Genomic DNA, 387 nt, shown 5'->3' on the forward strand with positions numbered 1-387 from the left:
CCCCCTAAAAAGAAGAGACAGACATCCACCCCCCATCCCCACCCCCCGTCAAGACCTGCCCCAACCTACCTCGTGGCTGAGTCCCGACTTGCCTCCTGACGGCGTGAGAAGAGTCACCAGGAACAGAGGGCCCCAGAACACCACGATAGCGACGGTGACCACCAACAACATTTCACTCTCTCGACGGACGCACTCGCGACTCCATGCGGTGGGTGATGTAGCCAGCTTGTTTGACCTGACGGTTGGCCTTCCCTGCCTCGGGGGTCTGCGGGTCGTGTCGAGGGGGAAAAGACGGAGGCAGTTTTTTGCCAATAAGTGCCAAGTGACAAAAAGCGATAAAAAGTGACAGAATGTGACAGAAAGTGCCAAAAAACAACAAAGTTGGTG

General features: G+C 55.8%; 1 protein-coding gene across 1 annotated transcript in view; it reads right to left on the minus strand.

Moving 5' to 3' along the window:
- LOC119581739 overlaps positions 1–387 on the minus strand; it is a gene marked incomplete at both ends in the record, with an annotated part of 64,510 nt that overhangs the window by 20,761 nt on the left and 43,362 nt on the right. The window contains 1 exon segment of the mRNA XM_037929870.1: positions 70–145. Within this exon segment, the coding sequence (XP_037785798.1) occupies positions 70–145 (76 nt within the window).

This window comes from Penaeus monodon, chromosome 15 (assembly GCF_015228065.2).
Source record: "Penaeus monodon isolate SGIC_2016 chromosome 15, NSTDA_Pmon_1, whole genome shotgun sequence".
NCBI lineage: Eukaryota > Metazoa > Arthropoda > Malacostraca > Decapoda > Penaeidae > Penaeus > Penaeus monodon.